The 25,155-nt window shown below is 49.9% G+C and overlaps 1 protein-coding gene across 1 annotated transcript in view; it reads right to left on the reverse strand.

Moving 5' to 3' along the window:
- Window positions 1-1,417: 1,417 nt before the first annotated feature.
- Window positions 1,418-25,155, reverse strand: part of LOC144257827 (uncharacterized) — a 70,309-nt gene continuing 46,571 nt past the window's right edge. The window contains exon 9 of the mRNA XM_077805997.1: window positions 1,418-2,147. Within this exon, the coding sequence (XP_077662123.1) occupies window positions 1,418-2,147 (730 nt within the window). The remainder of the gene's footprint in view (window positions 2,148-25,155) is intronic.

Genomic DNA, 25,155 nt, shown 5'->3' on the forward strand with positions numbered 1-25,155 from the left:
GACGCTTTCTAATTTTTCCACATCCTTCTTGTAGTGTGGGGCCCAAAACCGGACACAGTACTCCAGATGAGGTCTCACCAGTGTTGAATAGAGGGGAATGATCACGTCCCTCGATCTGCTGGCAATGCCCCTACTTATAAATCCCAAAATGCCATTGGCCTTCTTGGCAATAAGGGCACACTGTTGACTCATATCCAGCTTCTCGTCCACTGTAACCCCGAGGTCCTTTTCTGCAGAACTGCTGCCGAGCCATTTGGTCCCTAGTCTGTAGCGGTGCATGGCATTCTTCCGTCCTAAGTGCAGGACTCTACACTTGTCCTTGTTGAATCTCATCAGATTTCTTTTGGCCCAATCCTCCAATTTGTCTAGGTCTCTCTGTATCCTAACCCTACCCTCCAGCGTATCTACCTCTCCTCCCAGTTTAGTGTCATCTGCAAACTTGTTGAGGGTGCAATCCACACCATCCTCCAGATCATTTATGAAGATATTGAACAAAAACGGCCCCAGGACCGACCCTTGGGGCCCTCCACTTGATACCGGCTGCCAACTAGACATGGAGCCATTGATCACTACCCGTTGAGCCCGACAATCTAGCCAGCTTTCTATCCACCTTATAGTCCATTCATCCAGCCCATACTTTTTTAATTTGCTGGCAAGAATACTGTGGGAGACAGTGTCAAAAGCTTTGCTAAAGTCAAGGAACAACACGTCCACTGCTTTCCCTTCATCCACAGAACCAGTTATCTTGTCATAGAAGGCAATTAGATTAGTCAGGCATGACTTGCCCTTGGTGAATCCATGCTGACTGTTCCTGATCACTTTCCTCTCCTCTAAGTGCTTCAGAATTGACTGCTTGAGGACCTGCTCCATGATTTTTCCAGGGACTGAGATGAGGCTGACTGGCCTGTAGTTCCCAGGATCCTCCTTCGTCCCTTTTTTAAAGATGGGCACTACATTAGCCTTTTTCCAGTCATCCGGGACTTCCCCGGATCGCCATGAATTTTCAAAGATAATGGCCAATGGCTCTGCAATCACATCCGCCAACTCCTTTTGCACTCTCGGATGCAATGCATCCGGCCCCATGGACTTGTGCTCGTCCAACTTTTCTAAATAGTCCCAAACCACTTCTTTCTCCACAGAGGGCTGGTCACCTCCTCCCCATGCATCTATTATTCAAAATCAGAATAATAGATTCTCCCAACACATTTCCCTCTGATCTATTCAAACCTGCATCATTCAGTGCTGTCTTATGATTATACAATTGTCATAGGACAAAGGAGTTGACCAAAAGGTAGGTCAAAAGTAGGCCTTTCAGCTGGGAGGACCTGAGAGACCACGATGACAAATGGTGCAAATAGGCTTAAAGGTCAGTATGTGGGAATCAGCAAAAATATTAAAACAAATTGTTTTGTCAGCCCTAGACAAAGTTTTTATGGTTTTTATCTCCCTTGTGGATTCTCTGATGATAAATAAGAGCTGAACTCTGATGGAAGCTTTTCCCACAGTCGGAGCATCTATAGGGTCTTTCTCCTGTGTGGATCCTCTGATGTGTAATAAGATGTGAGCTCCGAGTGAAGTTCTTCCTGCATTCACAGCATTCATAGGGTCTCTCTCCTGTGTGGATCTGCTGATGTCTAATAAGGTGTGCATGTCGAGTGAAGGTTTTCCCGCACTGACAGCACTCGTAGGGCCTGTCTTCTGTATGGATTCTCCGATGCGTAATAAGGTGTGAGCTCTGACTGAAGGTTTTCCCGCACTCACAGCATTCATAGGGCCTCTCTCCTGTGTGGATTCTCTGATGTGTAATGAGGCCTGAGCGGTAACTGAAGGTTTTCCCGCACTCACAGCATTCATAGGGCTTCTCTCCTGTGTGGATCCTCTGATGTCTAATAAGGTGTGAGATCATACTGAAGTTTTTTGCGCACTCACAGCATTCATAGGGCCTGTCTTCTGTGTGGATTCTCTGATGAGTAATAAGATGTGACCGCTGACTGAAGGTTTTCCCGCACTCACAGCATCCATAAGGTCTCTCTCCTGTGTGGATTCTCTGATGTGTAATAAGGGTTGAGCCACGAGTGAAGTTTTTCCCACACTCACAGCATTTATAGGGTCGCTCTCCTGTGTGGATCCGCTGATGAGTAATAAGGCTTGCACGGCTACTGAAGGTTTTCCCACACTCCGTGCACATGTGGTTTCTCTCTCCTCTGGGGATTCTCTGCTTGGCTGTGGTTTCCTTGAGGTCCTCATGAGTTTCCTGACAATTCATGGATTTACCCACTTTCTGCCCTGGTTGGTTGCCCTGCTGCCTTTCTGGCCTGTGCTGACTCTCACAGGTTTTTCCCTGCTCGGAACTCCTGGGCACGTTCCCTTTGGATTTTTGCAAAAATGCCCCAGATAGTTCCACTTGCTCAGCATCTTCCTGCTGAGGCTTCTGCTCTTCATTCTCCCTCACCAGCCCATCACCTGCTGGAACAGAGAGAGAAACCTCAGAAATGGGAATGCGAAAGGGGAGAGCAAACCAAAATAAGACCGGGAGAGACTGAAAAATATAAAAATCAGGAACTGAATTTGCCCACACTCTTTTCCATAGGAGAGAGAAGTGAATCAATTCTCCCTCCACCTCCCAACCAAACATTCAGGGGGAAGGGAGATCAGGGAGGAAGCTACTGCCAGGGGACCATGAGCAATATCTTCCCTGAGGATATGACATCTGGGGACAATCCTAAATTCAGAGCGCTCATAAGGTCTTTGTAGGGAATCCCAGCTGTTTACTTCAGACAGTTCCTGAGTTGGTTTAGTGATTCCTCACCGGTGTAAGCACATCTTAGGATCCCTTTTTCCTCTGAGCCCGGAAGATCTGGGACCCATGGCTCTTTCCCTAGTTCCAGCTGGGAGATCACAACAGGTTTGGAAACTGGAAACCCTGCTCAGGGGAAAGAAAACAAGTGAGATCAGGTGAATTCATTGGACATTTGTCACAACAAAGTTCCATTATTTTAACTCCAGGTCATTTTAAAGCAGTAAAATTCTGGGGCCTGCTCCCCAGTTGCTCAAAGGTGCAGAACACGCTGCTTATGAGGGTTTAACTATCCCCATCTTTGCTGGGAACACACACAGCCAGTTGTTCATCATCAAAGGGTCCCCTGAAACCCAGAGAGAGTAACACCCTGGCCCAAAAGTGAAGACATGTCCAGCCACAAGGGAAGTCACCCTGGAACTGCTTCTCCCCAAGAGCGAGAGGCCCAGAAACAATGGGCTGGTGGGATGGAAAGGGATGTCACTGAATCCGGCATCTCAGGGACACCAAATGGCAGGAAAGCAGGTTTAGAGGAATTAGGGAATCTAGCGAGTTAGGTGTAATTGAAGGGAGTATGAAAATCCCCCAGTGTGAGGAGATGGCTTGGGAATTAGATGCTACAATTCAGGAGCAAGAGACTCTTAATTCCTCTGAAAAAGGATAATATGAAAAATAAGACTCAGGCCACATGGACTCAGGAGAGATCATCTCAGAGATCCAAAAAGCCATCAGGGAAGAGAGATTGTGTCTGCTGCTGCAGATGGAGAGCAGGGAGCGAGACCCTCCGTGTCCTCAGGAAGGTGACTACCAACCTATGACATCGTCAAGGAAGCACACATTTGTGCCAGGGAAGGGGTTGTCCCGTGATGGGAGGAACAGAAGGACTCAGCAATGCTGGCTGGGCTCACAATGGGTATGGAAGAGGTGTGGGGGAAGGTAAGCCCTGACCAATGGATAGAGAGGAGTGAAAATAATAATTTGAAAAAAATAATGTAAAACAAAGTGAAACCAGACAGTAAAAAGAATAGAGTGCAGGCTTTAAATCAAGAGGGTCTGGGCAGGGATTCAGAGTTACAAGGGAGCACAAGGGTCATCTAGTCTAACCCCCTCCCCCGCCCCGCCAAGATGCAAGATTTGTTGTGTCTAAACCATTCAAGACAGATAGCTCCAGCCTCCTTCTGAAAACCTCCAGTGAAGGAAGTTCCACAACCTCACTAGGCATCTGTTCCATTGTCCTACTTTTCTTACAGAGAGGAAGTTTTTCTTGAGATTTAATCTAAATCTGCTATGCTGGAGTTTGAACCCACTGCCTCTTGTCCTGCCCTCTGTAGTAAGAGAGAACAACTTTTCTCCATCTTATTTAGGGCAGCCTTTCAAGTATTTGGAGACCGCTACCATGTCCCCTCTTTTCCAAACTACACATACCCCGTTTCTTCAGCCTTTGCTCGTACGGCTTCATTCCATCCCTTTGATCATCTTTGTCACTCACCTCTGGATTCTTTCCAGTTTCTCCACATCCTTACTATACACTGGTAACCAAAATTGGACACAGTACTCCAGCTGAAGCCTAACCAGCACTGAGTAGAGTTGTACTATTGTGATGGGTCCCCCCCACCATCCCACGGCTGCCATCTGGAACTGGGGTACCACTGAGCCCCCCGATCCACCAGTCTGGGCTCTCTCACGCTGTACTGCTGTGACAAGCTGCCATGCCCTCCAGGCTCCAGCCTGCACTTCCACCATCATACATACAAGTAGGGACACACCCAGCTGCAGTTACATGCAGGCAGGCTCTCTGACCAGCCCCTGCATGGGAAGGCTCCAGCTAAGGCACCTGCCAGCTCCTCAGGCCTGCACCCGCTCTGGAGTGTAAACCAAAAATTATACCATCTTGCGCTGCACAGGGAACTGTACAGTGTAAGCTCATGAAATGCGCCTCCTCCCTCAACATGGAGAGGAACCTGCAACAGCCTTTTGCCCCGAGTTATGATTCTCATACACTAGTTTAGATAATGCAAAAACAAGTTTATTAACTACAAAAGACAGATTTTAAGTGGTTATAATGGATAGCAAACAGATCAAAGCAGATTACCTAGCGAATAAACAAAAAACACAAACTAAGCTTAATAAACAAAATAGATTGGATATGAATAGCAGATTCTCACCCTAGGTGATGATATAAGCAGGCTGCAGATTCTTAAGGGGCAAGCTGCACTTGCTTACAGCTTGGAAACCCCAGGTGTTCCATTCACAAGCTAAAAATCCCTTTAGCCGGGGTCCAGCACTTCCCCCCAGTTCAGTCTTTGTTCCTCGGAAAACAGAAAGGAGCATAAACTCTGGCAGGTCAAACGTAAAAGTCTAATTAGGCAGGCTAAAAAAGAATTTGAAGAGCAAATAGCAAGACACAAAAACTAACAGCCAAAAATTTGTGAAGTACATCAGAAGCAGGAAGCCTAACAAACAATCAGTGGCCCCATTGGCCGATCAAGATGCTAAAGGAGCACTCAAGGAAGACAAGGCCATTGCAGAGAAGCTAAATGAAGTCTTCACTGCAGAGGATGTGAGGGAGATTCCCATACCTGAGCCATTCTTTTTAGGTGGCAAATCTGAGGAACTGTCCCAGATTGAGGTGTCAATAGGAGGTGGTTTTGGAACAAATAGAAAAATTAAACTGTAATAAGTCACCAGGACCAAATGGTATTCACACAAGAATTCTGAAGGAACTCAAATATGAAATTGCACAACTACTAACTGTGGTATGTACTCTATCACTTAAATCAGCTTCAGTACCAGATTACTTGAGGATAGCTAACATAAATCCAATTTTTAAAAAAAACTCCAGAGACGAGTCAGGCAATTACAGGTGAGTAAGTCTAACTGCAGTCTCAGGCAAATTGGTTGAAATTACAGCGAAGAACAGAATTATCAGACACATAAATAAACACAATATATTGGGGAAGAGTCAACATGGCTTTCGTAAAGGGAAATCATGCCTCACCAATTTACTAGAATTCTTTGAGGGGGTCAACAGGATGTGGACAAGGGTGATCCAGTGGATATAGTATATTAGGACTTTCAGAAAGCCTGTGACAAGTTCCCTCACTGAAGGCTCTTAAGCAAAGAAAGCACTCATGGGATAAGAGGGAAGGTCCTCTCATGGATCAATAATTGGTTAAAAGACAGAAAACAAAGGATAGGAATAAATGGTCAATTTTCAGAATGGAATGTGGTAAATAGCGGGGTCCCCCAAGGATCCATAATGGAACCAGTGTTGTTCAACATATTCATAAATAATCTAGAAAAGGGGGTAAACAATGATGTTTTCAAAGTTTGCAGACAATACAAAACTACTCAAGATAGTTAGGTCCAAAGCAGACTGCAAAGAGTTACAAAGGGATCTCACAAAATTGGGTGACTGGATGACAAAATGGCAGATGAAATACAATGTTGATAAGTGCAAAGTAATGCACATTGGAAAACATAATCCCAAATATATATATGCAATATGATCGGGTCTAAATTAGCTGTTACAACTCAAAAAGAAATCTTAGAGACGTCATGAGTAGTTCTGTGAAAACATTTTGCTCAATGTGCAGCAGCAGCCAAAAAAGCGAACAGAATGTTAAGAACCGTTAGCAAAGCGATAGAAAATAGGACAGAAAATATCATAATGCCACCATAAAAATCAATGCTATGCCCACACCTAGAATACTGCATGCAATTCTGGTGACCCCATTGCAAAAACGATCTATCAGAATTGGAAAAGGTGCAGAGAAGGGCAGCTAAATGATTAGGGGTAGGAAACAACTTCCATGTCAGGAGAAATTAAAAAGCGTGGGACTGTTCCGCTTAGAAGAGAGGCAACTAAGGGGGTGGGGAAGAATATGACAGAGGACTATAAAATCATAAATGATGTGCAGAGAGTGAATAAGGAAGTATTATTTACCCCTTCTCATAACACAAGGACAAGGGGTCACTGTGTCACTCTGTACCTCAAAGCAGCACCATGGAACCTCCATATTCACCACTGTCACCCCATATTTACCATGGTGATATAGGATATGTTTTGTAGAAAGTATGCCGTGTGAGGTATCATTTTAAAAATCTTGATCTGGTGAACATTAATATACTGTTGGCTGTTGCATTGTATGTGCTATCACTGTATGGGAAGTTGTGAAGTTTTGCTGTGTGCGTTACTGAAATACGTCGTGAGGTTGGGAATACCCACAACCAGCCTTTGAGGTATAACAATGGAGCAGCCAGATGCACTGATGGCCCTTTAAAGGGAATCCACACTCCCAGCGACTGTCCCAGAAGATTTCTCAGAGAAAACACAGACAATGGAGCTGCTTGACCAATAGGGGCCGGACCCCCACGTCACAAACATAGATCTTTCCAGCAAGCTGGAATAAACTATAAAAGAGGGGAAATGACTTGGCCTTTCTCCTCCCACACCTATTCTGGAAGCACCAAGACCACTGGGAGTGCAAAGACTTAAACTGAGGAGACTGGTCCCAGGCTTAAAAGGGGAAGCCTGTGTATTAAGAACTGTAACCTCTAGTGGGGTGAGAAAACTGCTTGATCCAAATACTGCCTAGTCTAATAAGGTTTAAAATGTAGACAGTGCACTTACCTTTTATTTTCTTTAGTAACTATCTCTGACCTTTTGTGCCTACCACTTACAATTACTTAAAATCAATCTTTCTGTAGTTAATAAATCTGTGTTATATTTTACATAAAACAGTGTGTTTTGGTTGAAGTGCTTGGGAAATCTCAGCTCAGTTTACAAAGGCTAGTGTGTGTCCCCTCCCCACATCAAGGGAGGGGCAGACTGCGTAATGAACATACACTGGTCAGGCTTCTGACCAGGGCATGATGGTACCGTTCTGGGTTGCAAGGCTGGGGGCTTGGGAGATTTGCTGGTGTCTTTCTCTGATTTGGCTCACTCAGGGAACATTCACACAAGTTAGCTGATTGTGGGGCTCCACATGCTGCTGTGCTAAGTGATCACAGCACCTGGAGAGGTTTGCTGCTTATCACTAGCCAAGTCTTGTGAGAGACAGCCCAGGCTGGAAAGTAAAGAGGGCACAGCACTACCCCAGTTCTAGGTTGTACCCCGGGGATCCTGTCACCCACCGAAATTAATAGGCAGCAGGTTTAAAACAAACATAAGGAAGTACTTCATCACACAACACACAGTTGGCCTGTGAAACTCATTGCCATGGGACTGTGTGAAGACCAAAAGTATAACTGCGTTCAAAAAAGAATTAGATAAGTTCACAGAGGATAAATTCATAAATGGCTATTAGCCAAGATGGTCAGGGACACAACCCCATGCTCTGGAGTGTTCCTAAGCCTCTGAAGCTGGGAGCGGATGACAGGGGAGGGATCATTTAATAATTGCACTGTTCTGTTCATTCCCTCTGAAGCATTTGGCCCAGGCCACTGTCGGAAGACAGGATACTGGGCTATATTGACCTTTGGTCTGAGCCAGTATTGACGTTCTTATGCTTTTAATGGATATGACCAGGACAAGCCTCCATTTGTGAAAGCCAGAGAAAAGAATGGTTTCAGAGTAGCAGCCATGTTAGTCTGTATTCGCAAAAAGAAAAGGAGGACTTGTGGCACCTTAGAGACTAACCAATTTATTTGAGCATAAGCTTTCGTGAGCTACAGCTCACTTCATCGGATGCATAAAGTGGAAAATACAGTGAGGAGATTTATATACACATAGACCATGAAAAATACACACTGTAAGGAGAGTGATCACTTAAGATGACCTATTACCAGCAGGAGAGTGGGGTGCGGGGAGAGAAAACCTTTTGAAGTGATAATCAAGGTGGGCCATTTCCAGCACATTTCCAGGAGTTAACAAGAACCTCTGAGGAACAGTGTGCGGGGGGGAGGGCGCGGGGGGGGGGGAAAGGAATAAACAAGGGGAAATAGTTTTACTTAGTATAATGACTCAACCACTCCCAGTCTCTATTCAAGCCTAAGTTAATTGTATCCACCCCCACGAACATGATACAGTTCTGTGGTGACCTAGAATCCTATTTTCGACGTCTCCGACTCAAGGAATATATCCAACACACCTCTGAACAGCATACTAACCCACAGAGACCTTCCTACCAACACTACAAAAAGAAGGATTCTGGGTGGACTCCTCCTGAAGGTTGAAACAACAGACTGGACTTCTACATAGAGTGCTTCCGCCGACGTGCACGGGCTGAAATTGTGGAAAAGCAGCATCACTTGCCCCATAACCTCAGCCGTGCAGAACACAATGCCATCCACAGCCTCAGAAACAACTCCACATTTCTCCCACAAGCACCGGAGCAGGGCCGACATGAAGTTGGAGCCTTTGTCTGTCAAGACTTCCTTGGGGAACCCCACTCAACTGAAAATGGTCAGGAGCGCATCCGCCACGGTGTCTGCTTCAATGGAAGCTAAGGGCACTGCCTCAGGGTAGCGGGTGGCAAAATCTACCACCACCAGAATGTATTTCTTCCCCGACCGGGTCGTCTTGCTGAGAGGCCCCACGATGTCCATGGCCACCTTCTGGAAAGGCTCCTCTATGATGGGCAAAGGTCTCAAAGCCGCTTTCCCCTTGTCCCAGGCCTTCCCCACCCTCTGACAGGGGTCACAGGATCGGCAATACTGCCGGACCGTGGTAAAGACCCCGGGCCAGTAAAAGTTCTGTAGCAACTTCTGCCGGGTGCGCCAGATTCCCTGGTGCCCTGAGAGGGGGATGTCATGGGCCAGGTACAGTAGCTTGCGGCGATACTTCTGGGGGACCGCCAGCTGCCTCCTGATCCCACAGGACTCTACTTCCCTTGTGGGAGCCCATTCTCGGTACAGGAACCCCTTCTCCCACAGGAACCTCTCCTGGCAGCCTCTCCTCATGGTCCGTACCACAGTGAGGTCGGCCAGGTCCCTGAGCTTGCACAAGGAGGGATCTTTCCTCAACTCGGCCTGGAACTCAGCGGCTGGGGAAGGGATGGGGCCCGGTTCCCCCTCAGTGGCCAGGTCTGAGGCCTCAGCCTCTCTGAGCCATGCCCCTCGGCGCTCCCTCCCCACCAGGGTAGGGTCCTGCGCCTCTGGTGTGATACCCTCCCCGAGGTCAGGGTGCAGTGCCCCTCGCCGGCTCTGGCTACGGGTCACAACCAGGGCGGTCTGGGGCTTGCTTGGCCAGTCCTCTAGGTCTCCCCGCATCAAAACTTCAGTGGGCAAATGGTGGTGTACCCCCACATCCTTGGGGCCCTCGTTGGCCCACCATTTCAGGTGTACCCTTGCCACGGGCACCTTAAATGGGGTCCCGCCCACCCCTGTCAGGGTCAGGTAGGTGTTGGGTACCACCGGATCTGGGGCCACCACCTTAGGCTGGGCCAGCGTCACCTCCGCGCCCGTATCCCAGTATCCATTGACCTTCCTCCCATCCACCTCCAGGGGAACAAGGCACTCTCTCCGGAGGGACAGCCATGCGCCCACCCTGTAAACGGAGCACCCTGAGTCCAGAGCCTCCAGCCCTCTGGCAGAGCTGGCCTGGGGCACTCTTCCCTCCTGAGCAGGTGGTAAACTGGTAGCCCCCTTTGCCTGGATCGTCTGCCCCTCGTCCAGCTGAGTCCCTCCTCAGTTAACCCTGGGTAGGTTGGGTCTGCTCAGTCTGTCCCTGAGCCTGGGGCACTGGGTCCGTACGTGGCCTCTCTGGCCACAGTGATAGCAGCTCAGGTCACGTTGGTCCCCTCGAGCGGGTCGGAGGGGCCCGACGCCAGGCGTTCCCTTTTGGAGGGGGTTCTCCCTATTTCCCCGCTGGGAGGCCCCATGGTGAGTCTCTCTCTGCATCGGGGGGGGCCTGTTCTTTTGGGACTCCTCCCGGCTACCCCCTGACCGACTGTTCACAAACTCGTCGGCCAGCTGCCCTGCGTGCTGGGGGTTCTCTAGCTTTTTGTCCATCAACCACAGCCTCAGGTCGGAAGGGCACTGTTCATACAGTTGCTCCAGTACAATTAGGTCAAGCAGGTCCTCTTTAGCTTGGGCCCCAGCTGTCCACTTGCGGGCATACCCCTGCATCCGGTTGACCAGTTGTAGGTAGGTGACCTCAGGCGTTTTACGCTGACTCCGGAACCTTCTCCAGTACATCTCAGGGGTCAGCCCAAACTCACAGAGCAGGGCCTGTTTGAACAGTTCATAGTCCTCTGCCTCCGCCCCTGTCATTTGGCTGTACACCTCCACGGCTTTGGGGTCCAGTAAGGGGGTGAGAAACTGGAGCCTGTCTGCAGGGTCAACCCTGTGCATCTCGCAGGCATTCTCAAAGGCCGTCAGGAAGCTATCTATGTCCTCCCCCTCCTTACGCTGGGCCAGGAAGCACTTATCAAAGCTCCTTGCAGTCTTGGGTCCCCCCGCACTCACTGCAGCCGGGGCCCCACTGCTCCTCAGCCTGGCCAGCTCCAGTTCATGCTGTCTTGGTTTCTCCTTCTCCTGACGTTCCCTCTCCTTCTCCTGCTCATGTTGACGTTGTTTCTCCTCATGTTGACATTGTTTTTCATGATCCTCCAGCTCTCTCATTTTCATCTCCCTCTCCCATTCCAGCCGCATCCACTCCAGGGATGGGGAGCTCCACCGGGAGGATCCCCTACTGGCTACTGAGGTCAGGGTGCCCTCAGTATTCGCTGGGCTTCCCCCAACTCCTCCCCCAGGCATAGGTAGGAAGGGTCTCGGGATGTCCTGGGCAGCAGTCTGACCCCTCCCAGCTTGGTCAGGCCCCAGGGCCCACGCTGCGTCCATCGGGCGGCTTCCCTCAGCGACAGGGATCGGGTCATCCAAGCGATCCCTCTCCTCCAACTGGGCAATCAGCTGTTCCTTGGTGGACCTCCCGATGCGCAGCCCCCTCTGCCTGCACAGCTCCACCAGGTCGCTCTTCAGGCGTTTAGCGTACATCTCCCTGCTGGCCACTCGCAGGCTGGGCAGCTTTCCACAGTTTCCAGGAAAAGCCCCTAGTGTGCCAGACCTTCTTGAGGTCACCACCTCTTTGCCAGGGTCAAGCTGCAGACTCCTCCGCCCCTGGGACTGCTCACTGCGATCCCCCGGGGGACCCTGTTACTGCAAAAGTCCTTCTCTCTGGTCACACACTCCCAGGGGTTAACCACCCCCTGAAACCGTCTCTCTCTGAATCTTCAGCATGCCTGGTCCCCGTCAATCCCCCTTCGTTTTACTGTTCCCCAGTCACTTACTGCAGGAAGCACTGTTCACGGGGTGCAGTACATCCCACCGCTACCACCAGTTGTCACGGAGTGTGGGGGAGTCCAGGCCCTGCACCCCTCTTCCAGGGATTCACTGAGACTCTCAGCCAGCCAGTAAAACAGAAGGTTTATTGAACAACAGGATCACAGTCCAAAACAGAGCTTGTGGATACACCCAGGACCCCTCAGTCAAGTCCTTCTGGGGGAGCAGGGAGCTTAGACCCCAGCCCTGGGGTTCCCTGTGTTCCTCCACCCAGCCCCAAACTGAAACTAAACCCCCGCCAGCAGGCTCTCTCCTGCAGGCTGTCTTCACATTCCTGGGCAGAGGTGTTACCTCCCCTTCCCCCTCCTGGCTCAGGTGACAGGCTCTCAGGTCTCCCACCCCCAGGGCACATTCCCAGGTCAACACTCCCCCCTCCCTGCTGCGTCACATCTTCACAAGGGTTATATAGATAACCCAAAAGCCCCTCCTGGCCTTCAAATCTATGATCTGTAGTAGGTGCAAAGAAGGACTAACAGAACGTGCCATTACTTGCATTGTGTTCTACAGATTTGAATATTGGCATTTATCTGCATGTCCTCCAGCTGTGTTCACTGTGTCAGCTGTCGTTGTAACTGAACAGCCGAGGGACTCACTGGAGCAGTTTGCCAGAGCTGTGAGTGAATTTAGGTGACCCCAACATGCGAGGGACCCATGTGAGAGAATCATAGAATCATAGAATATCAGGGTTGGAAGGGACCCCTGAAGGTCATCTAGTCCAACCCCCTGCTCGAAGCAGGACCAATTCCCAGTTAAATCATCCCAGCCAGGGCTTTGTCAAGCCTGACCTTAAAAACCTCTAAGGAAGGAGATTCTACCACCTCCCTAGGTAACGCATTCCAGTGTTTCACCACCCTCTTAGTGAAAAAGTTTTTCCTAATATCCAATCTAAACCTCCCCCACTGCAACTTGAGACCATTACTCCTCGTTCTGTCATCTGCTACCACTGAGAACAGTCTAGAACCATCCTCTTTGGAACCCCCTTTCAGGTAGTTGAAAGCAGCTATCAAATCCCCCCTCATTCTTCTCTTCTGCAGGCTAAACAATCCCAGCTCCCTCAGCCTCTCCTCATAAGTCATGTGTTCTAGACCCCTATTCATTTTTGTTGCCCTTCGCTGGACTCTTTCCAATTTTTCCACATCGTTCTTGTAGTGTGGGGCCCAAAACTGGACACAGTACTCCAGATGAGGCCTCACCAATGTCGAATAGAGGGGAACGATCACGTCCCTCGATCTGCTTGCTATGCCCCTACTTATACATCCCAAAATGCCATTGGCCTTCCTGGCAACAAGGGCACACTGCTGACTCATATCCAGCTTCTCGTCCACTGTCACCCGTAGGTCCTTTTCCGCAGAACTGCTGCCTAGCCATTCGGTCCCTAGTCTGTAGCGGTGCATTGGATTCTTCCATCCTAAGTGCAGGACCCTGCACTTATCCTTATTGAACCTCATCAGATTTCTTTTGGCCCAATCCTCCAATTTGTCTAGGTCCTTCTGTATCCTATCCCTCCCCTCCAGCGTATCTACCTCTCCTCCCAGTTTAGTATCATCCGCAAATTTGCTGAGAGTGCAATCCACACTATCCTCCAGATCATTTATGAAGATATTGAACAAAACCGGCCCCAGGACCAACCCTTGGGGCACTCCACTTGATACCGGCTGCCAACTAGACATGGAGCCATTGATCACTACCCGTTGAGCCCGACAATCTAGCCAGCTTTCTACCCACCTTATAGTGCATTCATCCAGCCCATACTTCCTTAACTTGCTGACAAGAATACTGTGGGAGACTGTGTCAAAAGCTTTGCTAAAGTCAAGAAACAATACATCCACTGCTTTCCCTTCATCCACAGAACCAGTAATCTCATCATAAAAGGCGATTAGATTAGTCAGGCATGACCTTCCCTTGGTGAATCCATGCTGGCTGTTCCTGATCACTTTCCTCTCATGCAAGTGCATCAGGATTGATTCTTTGAGGACCTGCTCCATGATTTTTCCAGGGACTGAGGTGAGGCTGACTGGCCTGTAGTTCCCAGGATCCTCCTTCTTCCCTTTTTTAAAGATTGGCACTACATTAGCCTTTTTCCAGTCATCCGGGACTTCCCCCGTTCGCCACGAGTTTTCAAAGATAATGGCCAATGGCTCTGCAATCACAGCCGCCAATTCCTTCAGCACTCTCGGATCCAACTCATCCGGCCCCATGGACTTGTGCACGTCCAGCTTTTCTAAATAGTCCCTAACCACCTCTATCTCCACAGAGGGCTGGCCATCTCTTCCCCATTTTGTGATGCCCAGAGCAGCAGTCTGGGAGCTGACCTTGTTAGTGAAAACAGAGGCAAAAAAAGCATTGAGTACATTAGCTTTTTCCACATCCTCTGTCACTAGGTTGCCTCCCTCATTCAGTAAGGGGCCCACACTTTCCTTGGCTTTCTTCTTGTTGCCAACATACCTGAAGAAACCCTTCTTGTTACTCTTGACATCTCTCGCTAGCTGCAGCTCCAGGTGCGATTTGGCCCTCCTGATTTCATTCCTACATGCCTGAGCAATATTTTTATACTCTTCCCTGGTCATATGTCCAACCTTCCACTTCTTGTAAGCTTCTTTTTTATGTTTAAGATCCGCTAGGATTTCACCATTAAGCCAAGCTGGTCGCCTGCCATATTTACTATTCTTTTGACTCATTGGGATGGTTTGTCCCTGTAACCTCAACAGGGATTCCTTGAAATACAGCCAGCTCTCCTGGACTCCTTTCCCCTTCAAGTTAGTCTCCCAGGGGATCCTGGCCATCCATTCCCTGAGGGAGTCGAAGTCTGCTTTCCTGAAGTCCAGGGTCCGTATCCTGCTGCTTACCTTTCTTCCCTGTGTCAGGATCCTGAACTCAACCAACTCATGGTCACTGCCTCCCAGATTCCCATCCACTTTTGCTTCCCCCACTAATTCTACCCGGTTTGTGAGCAGCAGGTCAAGAAAAGCGCCCCCCCTAGTTGGCTCCTCTAGCACTTGCGCCAGGAAATTGTCCCCTACGCTTTCCAAAAACTTCCTGGATTGTCTATGCACCGCAGTATTGCTCTCCCAGCAGATATCAGGAAAATTAAAGTCACCCATGAGAATCAGGGCATGCGATCTAGTAGCTTCCGTGAGCTGCTGGAAGAAAGCCTCATCTACCTCATCCCCCTGGTTCGGTGGTCTATAGCAGACTCCCACCACTACATCACTCTTGTTGCACACACTTCTAAACTTAATCCAGAGACACTCAGGTGACCAAGTATGAGACCAAGTATGCCGCAATTCAGTGCTATAGGTTGTTTTGATAAAGGTGCGTAGGGATGAGTTCTTGCCACGGGGATTGTCAGCACGGTGGTGACATACATGCTAGTGGTATCCAGGGCTTAGTAAGGGGGAAGCGAAGGCAGTGACTCAGAAGGAATTCTCGGGGCAAGGGTAAAGGAATGGTAACAGTTTGCACGTTTGAGATAGTGTGCAGGGAGTGGGCTCTGTATTTGAGTGCAGGCCAGGTGTGGGTAACGTCTCTTCACTATGCTGGACCTAAACCCAAGTTTTGTCTTAGCCAAGAGGAGACGTTAGGCTTTGCACTGTAACGCACCTGTGCTCTGTTCCCAAAGCGTTCTGTCACAGGAGGGCAGAGTGCGAGTGTCATTGGTATGTTGGGGTGTTGCTGAAACAGGGCAGAGTTGAGGTTGCATTGTGTGGGTGAAGTGAACCTTTATTCGTCACTTCCCCTTCGAATAGCCAAGGGGACAGGAATCCTTACCCAGCGAGGCCACGTTCTCATAGTTCTCCTGCATGATGTCTCTGTAGAGGGCTCTCTGAGTGGGGTCCAGCAGACCCCACTCATCCTTGGTGAAATACACAGCCACCTCTGCGAAGGTCACCAGCCCCTGAAAGAGCAAGAGTCTCCTGGTTTGTACCAGCGTCCGCGCTGACAACCCCACTATTCACGGGGGGCAGGGCCAATCAAATGGAAGCTCTGGGAGGCAGACAGTGAGCAAAGTCCCTTCCCACCCCACTCAGAGCAGCCAGGAGGCATCAGGGTGAGGGGAAAAAGAGGAGCCCCTCAGCACTCCCCGCAGATAAAGGGGGAAGGCAGTCTGCCATTCATCACACACCTACCAGCCAGAGGTTGATACAGGAGATGGACCCCTGGTAGGAATCCCAGACACCCTTCCCATTGCCAGCAGATGGGTGCGAGAGGACAAGGCATGTCCCCTAAGCCTCACTGGTGGGTTCCCCCTTCATATTTCACAGGAGACTCTGGCTAGTGAGTTCAGGCTCCAGCACTGGGAGTCTGGTCAGTTTTCCCAGCCCAGTCCAGGAGGGTTCTTTCCAATTTCACAAATTAGGGAATTTCCACCTCCAACCTCAGGGATCTGTTCCTACAATCCAGGCTCCAAATTAAACAAGTCCCACCAGGCTTGTCACACCTTGTCTCCCTCCCTTTCTCTACCCTGTATATTTCCTGCCCCTTCCACCTCCAGACCAAACTCCCCAGAAGCTCCTACCTCTTATATATTTACTGTCCCTCTTTGTCCAGCAACTCCTGGATAATCCCTACCTGAACTGGCTCCACTGAAACCATTTCCCTTCCTTGTCCCATGGGAGGGTGGGATGAGCTGGAGCGAAACATGGGCTTTATTCTGCAGCCTGTCAGGGTGAGAAAGACAATTGTGGAGATTTCAGAACAGGCTTTACTTTATTTCACATCACGCTTCCCCAGACGTTCGAGATGCTGTCACGCCAAAACGACACTTGATCACTCCCTCCACCCCCCTCCACAGTGCAGACCCAGCCCCTCCCACAGGACTAAACCCACTGAGACATTTTTAAACCCTCCCTTTAACATTCTAGGAACCAAATGCTAGAAAAGAGCAGACCCAAAGGTATCCCTTTGGGGGGATTCCCCCTGACATTGTCCCCGAGGGCAGCACACTCTCCCAGCAAGGAGACTGGGACAGCCAGGAACTAGCTTTCCCTCTCTCTGCTCCTCACCTTGTTAACAGGAAAGTGAATCTGCCCAGCGAGTCCGCAATAAGTGTGTCTCCATAGGCTAGAGATCTGGGGACCTCCATTCCCACATATTTCTTCCACTTCCTCCTTCAGTCTCTCCCTCCTCTATATCTCCTTTCCCCTGTCCCTCTGGATCGGGGAATTCACTCTCCCATGGCTGGATCAGCTCCTCCAGTTGCTAACGGGAGAAGAGACGACTGATGAAGAATCAAAGGATTGGAAGGGACCTGGAGAGGTCGTCTAGTCCAGTCCCCTGCACTCGTGGCAGGACTAAGTATGATCCTAAGAGGGGCTGTTCATGCAGAGTCACTTTCATGCTTGTCCCCAGCAACTGTCTCTGAGGTCTCTCTCACTGACCTAGAGTTCCTCTGGGCCCCGCCCAGGTGAGGACCTTCTCCATCCGGTATTAATCCCCAGGGCAGCCCTAGACTCAGGAGTTGATGTCGACAGGGAGCTAGTACCACATGGAGAAAGTTGTGACATTGGAGGGGCACAGAGGAAGCTTTAATTAAGGTCACTCCCCAGTACAGACCCTGGGCAAGGAGCAGCAGCTGCTCAGCCTGGGCTCGCAGATCACAATGGGGGCAGCAGCTTCCAACCCAGGAAGCTCAACCCAAATATCCTGAGCAGAGAGAGGGAGAGAGCAGCCCCCTACCCCCTCCTTCAGTAACAACTAGAGCTCCCTGGTCACAGCCACCAATGAAACCACTCCCCCCAGGGACAGTGCGGATCTCATTTGCCCTCATGTGTTAATCTGAAGTCACTCCTTGTTCTTCCTTGCAGTGACCCTGGATTAACACTGGTCTCAGTGAGGCCAGAAACGTGGTTCAGGAGGGATGAGGCCAGAATCCTTTTAAACAGATCATCCCAGCTCCCTCACTCCCCACACCTGGGATAAGGATTTAGGACAACAGTTTTCCACAAGTTCCTCCAGTTCTGAAGGGGACAGAGAAGCAAAATCTGTCGTGACTGTGACAGATGTGGCAATTTCCTGCAATACAGTAGACCCACGCTATATTGCCCTTCCCTGGATCCCACCTCCAGCCCTGCCTGCTGTGGTGGGGAGCTGAGAGATCCTCCGGCCCTGGGCCCATGGCGGGTGAGCTCAGAGCTCTGTCCCAGCCTGGGGCCGGAGGATCTGACCCCCCGCAATCTCTCACTATAACAAACCCCTGGCTATACTGAACAAATGGCTTGAATCCCCAGGGGTTCGTTATAGCGAGGGTGCACTGTATCCTCAAAATAGCTTACTGAATTAAGTGTAAGTATCTTTGGAGTCCATTCCATTAGATACAAAAGGTCTGTACTATTTTGGGCCCCGGGTGACCAAAGGACTATATTGAACAATGTGGCAGATAAGAATGGTCTTTTGGGACAATAGGTATAAGTGAATTTCCTGGGAAAGATCATGGGGAAGTGAATGTAAGTTCTCCCTCCCCAGTTATGCAAAAATTCCAGGCTTTTGAAACCATACCCTCAAGATTGGGCCTTTGTCTGCTGATTACCTGTTACAAGGGGCCAAGATCAAAGGCCCAAGCTGTATAAAGGAAAGACTGATCTATTCATGGTTGTTCTGATTCTTGAGCTAAAGCTGTTATAATAAATATGTAACCACAGGAAAGCCCCTTGGTGAACTTTGAAGGACTGACTCCTCCCAGAGCCCTTGTTGGACCTTAAGCTTATTCGCATGAGTGGAGATTCTTTTATTGTTTATAATATGTTTTTTCTGTAATACTTTCACCTAAAGAATCAATGGGCTTGCTTATAAATAGGTTTGGCCTGATTAGATTTTTAGTGCTAAATGTTGACTTCACTGTACACATACAAACCAATGAAAAAACATTTCCATTGACTAGACTCAAAATTTACAGGTAGGCAAAGTAAGAAAAATGCTGCTTGAAATATGGGAAGGGTTTGATTTAAGGATATTACCTGGTATATTTTAACATGGCATGTTGACAAGTCATGATTTAACAGTTCTCAAGCTTTAACTTTTCAATCTCAACTTTCATTAAATAATTACTGACTGACCCCACCACAAATTCCCACAACTGTGGAAATTTAAATCTATAAAAATCTAAAAACAACGCTTAAAGTCAACACAGTATTATCCATCAAAAAATAAAGATTTAATTCTGCAAAGCCTACTTAGAAAGGGTTGTGTGGTAACTCATAACAGTGGCAATTATACTGTTTATATCCTCTGGAGCGAAAACAAAGAGCAGGCAGTGGCCTATTTAGATAGCCTGGCTTGCTGGGAATATCACAGTGCAGGCAGGAAACAGCAGCCTGGAAAAACCCCAGTCAGGAGGGAGAGAGACATGGGTCTCCACCCAAGAGAGGTGATGGCTGGGAGCGGGAAATCTAAAAATGGATGTCCAGGATGGACTACAGAGGGGGGATACAGATGCAATTGCCCTGAATTGTGAGTGATTTCATAGCAGTATTTGATAAATGGATAGAAAGTTACCACAACCACCTGCTGGCTATTCACACAGGCAGCAGAGAGCCCTGGGTGATGCTTTTTTAAACAGGAAAATGGAGGAGCGAAAATATTTAAGAAAATTTCCTAGCAGGGGTTTCTCAAGGCAACATCTGCTCCGGAGGAGGCAAGTTCGCTCTGCCTGGGACAGCTCATCCCCGCCGTGGCTAAGGGAATCTGGGCCATGCACCCAGGGAGCAGAGCCGGGAGGGGAGGGCTGGAGGGGCAGCCAAATGCCAGGTTAAGAAAGAGAGGGGATCCCAGCCCTGCCCCTGTAACCAGGACAGCCATGAAACCCCTTGCCAGCCCCCTACCAGTTGAGAGATACCAATAGAGCCAGTCAATGATAACAAAATAAAGTCAGCTGCCAAGACTATCCAGCATGGCCCTGCTTTCTGTTCGGCAGCTGGGAGTGTCCTCTCGCCCGGGCAAGGTGAGCACAGAAGGTAGTAATGGGAGCAGGTCCAGCAGAGTCCCAAGGAATCGCCCAGCTACACAAGCCGGCTTCCCACTCCTTGGAGGGGATTTTGATCAGTTAACAATGTTTCAGTGGCCAGTCTCAAAGATCTGTTGACAAACGTTTTTTCCTGCATCACCCTCGCCCAGAGAGCGGTGCCTGCCCTGGTCACAAACATTTTTAGTAGGGCTGTCAATTAACTGCAGTTAACTCATGCGATTAACTCAAAAAAATTCATCACAATTAATCACACTTTTAATCACACTGAAATTAATTAAATATTTTTGGGTGTTTTTCTACATTTTCATATATATTGTATTCTCTGTTGTAATTGATGTTAGGATATAGATATTCAGGCCTGTCTGTAAAGGCCTGTACTCTAAGAATTTAGATGTATTCTTATCACTTCGCTAGTTCTAGAGGTATAAAGGAGAGAATCAAAATCACTGTCTGCCAGTGTAAGGGCCTTCTCTTACTGTGACAGTCTGAGGCCCTGTTCTTAAGCTAAGTCTGCTGGCTAAGCAGCAGAGGCAGCCATAAGCTGGGAAGCGACCGGTCATCTCCTCACATTCCAAACTAGTCGCACTGAAAGATGGTGCTATTGGGCTGTTAGGATACAATCCTGTCCTGATAATGCCTATCACCTCCAGAGAAAGGGAAGTGCCTAGAAGATGTAAAAGGAAACTTAGTTTGATAGCATCCTGTCTGGCAAGAACTCACTTATCAATGTGAAATCCTCATTTCTGTGTTGTTCTATCATTGTAGCCTCCATTTCCCTATTGTTTGTCTGTATAATCTCTGTCTGGTTCTGTGATTGTTTCTGTCTGCTGTATAATTAATTTTGCTGGGTATAAACTAATTAAGGTGGTGGGATATAATTGGTTAAATAATCATGTTACAATATGTTAGTAGCGGTTAGTTAAATTTCAAGAAAATGATTGGTTAAGGTATAGCTAAGCAGAACTCAAGTTTTACTATATAGTCTGCAGTCAATCAGGAAGTGGGGGGGGGATGGGAACAGGGGTGGGGAAATTGGAATCATGTTTTGCTAAGGGGGGAAATGGGAACAGGGACACAGGTAAGGCTCTGTGGTGTCAGAGCTGGGAAGGGAAACACTAAGGAAGGAAACTGGAATCATGCTTGCTGGAAGTTCACCCCAATAAACATCAAATTGTTTGTACCTTTGGACTTCGGGTATTGTTGCTCTCTGTTCATGCGAGAAGGACCAGGGAAGTAAGTGGGTGAAGGAATAAGCCCCCTAACAATTGAAATCCCAAATATATATTATTTTTATTACAAATATTTGCACTGTAAAGTGATAAACAAAAGAAATAGTATTTTTCAATTCGCCGCATCCAAGTACAGTAGTGCAAGCTCTTTATCATGAAAATGCAACTTATAAATGTAGATTCTTTTTGTTACATAATTGCACTCAAAACAAAACAATGTAAAACTTTAGAGCCTACAAGTCCACTCAGTCCTACTTCTTGTTCAGCCAATCCCTAAGACAAACAAGTTTGTTTATATTTACAGGAGATAATGCTGCCCTCTTCTTATTTATAATGTCAACAGAAAGTGAGAACAGATGTTCACATGGCATTTTTGTAGCTGGCATTGCAAGGTATTTATGTGCCAGATATGCTAAACATTCGTACACCCCTTCATGCTTTGGCCACTATTCCAGAGGACGTGCTTCCATGCTGATGATGCTTGTTAAAAAATAGTGTATTAATTAAATTTGTGACTGAACTCCTTGGGGGAGAATTGTATGTCCCCTGCTGTTTTACCCACATTCTGTCACACAGTTCAGGTTATAGCAATCTCGGACGATGACCCAGCATATTTTGTTCATCTTAAGAACACTTTCACTGCAGATTTGACAAAACGCAAAGAAAGATTGCGAGATTTTGAAAGATAGCCACAGCACTTGACCCAAGGTTTAAGAATCTGAAGTGGTGTCCAAAATCTGAGAGGGACAAGGTGTGATGCATGCTTTCAGAAGTCTTAAAAGAGCAACACTCTTATGTGGACACCACAGAACCCGAACCACAAAAAAAGAAAATCAACCTTCTGCTGGTGGCATTTGACTCAGATGATGAAAATGAACACGTGTCGGTCTGCACTGCTTTGGATTGTTTTCGAGCAGAACCCGTCACCAGCAAGGACACACGTCCTCTGGAATGATGGTTGAAGCACGAAGGAACATACGAATCTTTAGCGCATCTGGCACGTAAATATCTTGAGACGCTGGCTACAACGGTGCCATGAGAACACCTGTTCTCACTTTCAGGTGACACTGTAAACAAGAAGCGGACAGCATTATCTCCTGCAAATGTAAAGAAACTTGTTTGTCTGAGCAATTGGCTGAACAAGAAGTAGAACTGAGCGGATTTGCAGGCTCTAAAATTTTAGATTGTTTTATTTTTGAATGCAGTTATTTTTGTCCATAATTCTGCATTTGTAAGTTCAACTTTCATGATAAAGAGATTGCACTACAGTACTTGTATTAGGTGAATTGAAATATACTATTTCTTTTGTTTTTTTACAGTGCAGACACTTGAAATCCAAAATAAATATAAAGTGAGCACGCTGCACTTTGTAGTCTGTGTTGTAATTAAAATCAATATATTGGAAAATGTAGAAAACACCCAAAAATATTTAAATAAATGGTATTCTATTGTTGTTTAACAGTGTGATTAATCACATGATTAACCCGGATTAATTTTTTTTAATTGCTCTAGTTTTTACTAAGTAGAAAATCAAAACTTTCCCCCTGCGGGGAAACTTATCTTCTGCTCTTCCAGCCTCCCCTCCCTTATTTAGGTAAGCAGCGCCAGGCTGGAGACCGAACCCCGCTGCACCCCGCCCCCCAACCCCCTTCCCTGAGCCCCCTGCTGCACTCTGCACCCCTCAACTCCCTACCCTGAGCCCCCTGTCCCACCCCAACCCCCTTCCCTGAGCCCCCTCATACACTCCGCACCCCTCAACTCCCTACCCTGAGCCCCCTGTCCCACCCCAACCCCCTTCCCTGAGCCCCCTCATACACTCCGCACCCCTCAACTCCCTACCCTGAGCCCCCTGTCCCACCCCAACCCCCTTCCCTGAGCCCCCTCATACACTCCCGCACCCCTCAACTCCCTACCCTGAGCCCCCTGTCCCACCCCAACCCCCTTCCCTGAGCCCCCTCATACACTCCCGCACCCCTCCTCTGCCCCAATCCCTTGCCCTGAGCCCCTTCCTGCACACCACACCGCCCCCCACACCCTGCCCTGGCCCTGCATGCAATTTCCTCACCCAGATGTGGCCCTCGGCCCAAAAAGTTTGCCCACCCCGGATTTATTCTGCCACCAGGAGCCCTAATCAAAGCCTTCCTCTCATTCCCAGCCTCCCTCGGCCCAAGCAAGCGCGGGACGCGGGGCCTTCGGAGGACTTGCCCCCTCGCAGCTCATGGCACCGACTGGGGGCGCGGCGCAGAGCGGGGGAAGAGCCCGGGATGGATTTTGTGGGCCCCGCTGAGCTCCCGGCGAAGGGGGTCGCGGCCACACGCGGGGGCACGTCTCCCCCGGCTCTGCCGCAGTGCGAGTCTCCACATCGGTGCCTCCCCGAAACCCAGCGGCTCGCTCACTCCAGTGACCAAAATCGCTACTTTGGCAACACCCCCCCCCCGCCTTGGAGCAGACCCTGGGAAGGACCCTGAGAGCCGCAGTTTCCGAGCTGGGCCCCTGCCCCCGGCGGGGCTCGGATCCCCGGGGGCTGCCCCCTTGTGCGGGGGGGGGCTGCCCCCTTGTGCGGGGGGGTCCTGCCCCCCGCCCCGGCTCTCTCCCGAGTACCTGCCCCCTCCCGCGCAGGCGCCGCTGCCTCCAGAGCCCGGGGCGAGCCCAGGCTCGGGTCCCTGCGGCGGCTGCCGGGCTCGCGGCCCCCAGCCGCGCACAGGATCTGATATCACGGCGCTCGCTCCCCACCAGCCCCCGGGGCTCCAGGCGGCTTCCTGCGCCCCGGGAGAGCCGCCCGGGCTGCCGCGCCCCCGGCCCCGAGTCTCCTTGCGGGGCGGGGGAGTGGACAGTGGCGGACGATGGCGGGTTCCCGGCCCCTGTCACTGCATCGCCCCTGGGCAGATCCCCCCGGTGCCGAGCCGGGAACAGACCCCCCCGTCTGCCAACTCGCCGGGTATCGCCCTCCGGCCCGGCGCCCGCACCAGTTCCCCGCTGCTGCCCGTGCACACGCTGCTCCGCATGAGATCCGGTCTGTCTGGGTGCAGAGCAGCAGCCCGCCCCTCTGTGTCCGCAAAAAGAACCGGAGGACTTGTGGCACCTTAGAGACCAACCAGTTTATTTGAGCACAAGTGTTTGAGCACAAGGGTTAGTGTCTGCTCCTGGGGCGGGCGGGGACCTGGGCACTTTGCGGGGGGCAGCGGGGAAACCCCCCCACGGGCACTGTTCGGGTAGGAACTAAAGGCACCGGTTGCACTGTAGGTCACTATTGGACCTTTTATTAGCCAGGGCCGGCCTTAGGGAAATGCTGCCCCGGTTGAGCTTGTATTTTGACACCCCTGGACCCCGCTGCTTCCCTGGGCCTCCCACCCATCGCCCCATCCACCCCGGGCTCCCACTGCTTCCTTGCAGCCCCCCATCACCCCTGGCCTCCACTGCCTCCCTGGGCCCCGCACCCATCCCCCCATCGCCCCTGGACCCTGCTGCCTCCCTGAGCTCCCCACCCATCCCCCCATCACCCCTGGCCTCCACTGCCTCCCTGGGCCCCCCACCTGTCCCCCCATCACCCCTGGCTCCCACTGCTTCCCTGCACACACACCCCCCATCGCCCTTGGCCTCCACTGCGTCCTTGAGCTCCCCACCCATCCCACCATCACCCCTGGACGATGCTGCTCCCCTGGGCTCCCCATTGTCCCAGGACCCCGCTGCCTCCTCCCTCACTGCCCTGAGCTCCTTTCTGAAGCCTCGCACCCCGGGCCAACCCCTCTCCTTGTCTCTTGACCATGGTGCCCTGGTTGGTCACCCATCTGAAAAACCAGCCTTCATATTATTCTACTGATACAAGGGTTGCTCCTCTGGTGAGCGCGAGATGTCCTGTGCCTTGCCAGTCAGCTTCCCAGTGGAGG

This window comes from Eretmochelys imbricata, chromosome 27 (genome assembly GCF_965152235.1).
Source record: "Eretmochelys imbricata isolate rEreImb1 chromosome 27, rEreImb1.hap1, whole genome shotgun sequence".
NCBI lineage: Eukaryota > Metazoa > Chordata > Testudines > Cheloniidae > Eretmochelys > Eretmochelys imbricata.